Source organism: Octopus bimaculoides, chromosome 4, assembly GCF_001194135.2.
Source record: "Octopus bimaculoides isolate UCB-OBI-ISO-001 chromosome 4, ASM119413v2, whole genome shotgun sequence".
Classification (NCBI taxonomy): domain Eukaryota; kingdom Metazoa; phylum Mollusca; class Cephalopoda; order Octopoda; family Octopodidae; genus Octopus; species Octopus bimaculoides.
The window spans coordinates 37,735,504-37,737,806 of record NC_068984.1 but is presented as its reverse complement, the minus strand read 5'-3'; the positions used below and the strand labels follow the sequence as shown (position 1 = coordinate 37,737,806).

At 31.8% G+C, this 2,303-nt stretch overlaps 1 protein-coding gene across 1 annotated transcript in view; it reads right to left on the bottom strand.

Annotated features, from left to right (window-relative positions):
- Window positions 1-850, bottom strand: part of LOC106878576 (MKI67 FHA domain-interacting nucleolar phosphoprotein-like) — a 7,475-nt gene extending 6,625 nt beyond the window's left edge. Inside the window, exon 1 of the mRNA XM_014927825.2 lies at window positions 690-850. Within this exon, the coding sequence (XP_014783311.1) occupies window positions 690-800 (111 nt within the window). The 5' untranslated portion in view covers window positions 801-850. The remainder of the gene's footprint in view (window positions 1-689) is intronic.
- Window positions 851-2,303: the final 1,453 nt, after the last annotated feature.

Sequence of the window (2,303 nt, the reverse complement as noted above, 5' to 3'; positions counted from 1 at the left end):
TGTTGGTGGAATTAATTTTTTTTTGTACATTCGTAATCTCCGACATCTAAAACGTTGGAATCTGAAAAAAAAACTTTTCAAAAAAATGCATAAGGAACCGAATGCATTTTTCAAAGAGAGGTGTGAAACTGCATTAGTTACATATTCGTAGAAAATTTCATTAAAAAATATCCATTTTTCTGAAAGTTATAGGTGGGGGTGACAGAAATATGTAGTTATGTCCATCGAAGTTCCTTAGTTGTTACATTATGTTCATAATTTTCGCGGGGATAAGAAACTTCTCTAGGTTAAAATAAATATCAAAGCACGACAATTTAAAAATTCCAGCCACTAATAAACAACTTGGTTATCACAACTCGATAAAACTTGTTCCACTTCGACAAGTATTTGCTTTAATGTTGATTTTAATCACAAACTCAGCATACACCGTCTTTTCCAGTAAAAGGAAAGGAAGCAAAATATTAAGGAAACTTGTAATTTCTACTGGTTTTGATTTCGAAGATTATGAAACAAGCAAGATTTACAGAGAATAGCATTTAGAGACAATATTAACAAAAAAACATTAATAGATAATTGCTACGAACAATTTATTACACAATAATATGTTTATGTAGGCAGTGCCCCACGTGCTGACAGTCAAACATTCAAAAGATTTACGATAAAATAATTATTTAATTAAAATGGCTTACTTTAGAAGACTCGACATTAGCAAATTTTTCGAATTCTTTCTGTTCAGATGGCAGTAATGCCAAATTTTCTGATAATTTATGATCCTTTCTTAAAGATTTACCAGTTGCCATGATCAGAAAATTATTAAAAGAGGAAGACGCAAGAGTCCTCTAGCGGATTTCACTTGCTACTAAATGACACGAATTTCAAAGGGAGGTAACAAATTTATGTCGCTCGTGTTTTGACAACTGTTTACGCGTGTGCTTAGGCATTTATATATATAAATATATAGCTTATATGAGGTCTTTTCGGTTTCACATACCCGGTGCTATTGTTTTGAAATTTTTTTTACACAGATGTAATTTTTAATGCTAATTATGAAAATCATAGATTTTGCCGGGTTATATTTGGTTTTAGGTACATATAGCTGCGGGTCTAACGAGTAAACCAAACAATCCGAGGATTGATATAAAAATAGACATGGGTATTCAGAGTAAGCGGAACGAATACGTAAATATTTAAAAGTCACTTATTAAATAATCTGTTATTATTTTATTTTTAACTTTAATGATGATGTTTTAAAGTAACTTAATAAAATAATCTGCAAAAAATAATTATCATATTGTCACACTTCTATAAAAGACATTTCAAATTGGTTGGATCTTAAGAAAGATTTCGAGAAAAAATAACAAACTCCAAAACGATAACAACAATAATGATAGGAATGGGGGGGGGGAGTTTGAAGTAAAATTACAGAGATAGACAAAGAAAATCAAATTTGCTTGTTAACTGATCTATCATGCTCATTTGATACTTAGGATTGCGAAGAAAGTAGATGAACAGTGGAAAAAATACAACCCCTTAAAATTTGAGATTCTGAAGATTTGGAACATGAAATTTGTAGTAGTTGGTGCACCAGAGACTATGAATTTTGAAATGGTCATGTCGGGAAAGGAGATTGGAATGGAATCTCTTGTAGAACTTCTACGGGAGGTTTGCTTCTGAAGAAAAAGAAAGGTAATCAGGAGGGACTTGAACATTTGATGGCTTAGAGAAATAATGTCGATATCTAAGGTTACAGGTAATAACCTACTACCCATATATACTCTACCAGGAATAAGACTAACCCTGAGGCAAGTCGAATAATTAATATGGAAAGACCCCTAAGTAGTTATAAAAATATATTTCAAAAATTTCACCGAAGAGAAAATTAAATCAATATATTTTCAATTAATGAATGACTTTTGAGCATTTACATATTCGTTTCGCTTAGTTAGAATATTCAAGTTTATTTTTGTATTTTCTTAGCAGTCCCGCAGATATAAGTATTTGAACTTAAAGATAGCAAACTCTTTGGAGAAATTAAGAATAAAGTAACTACGAAACTTTAAGAATTGAAATATTTTTGAATTTCAGCCAATCAGATATGGCCCAGCATTGGCTGGGAAAACCAGAAATTGAATGATTCCCCAGGTTTTACATAAGCCTCTTATTGAAAGATACCTTCAAGAACCAGGGGTCCGCAACTACCAAAGTGATCTTATAACAATCTCGTCCATTACCTAAAGTATTTATCTGTCCCTGTGTGCTACTGCTAGTTAGTTGTACAAATACACTAGGGTTGCCTGTATCAT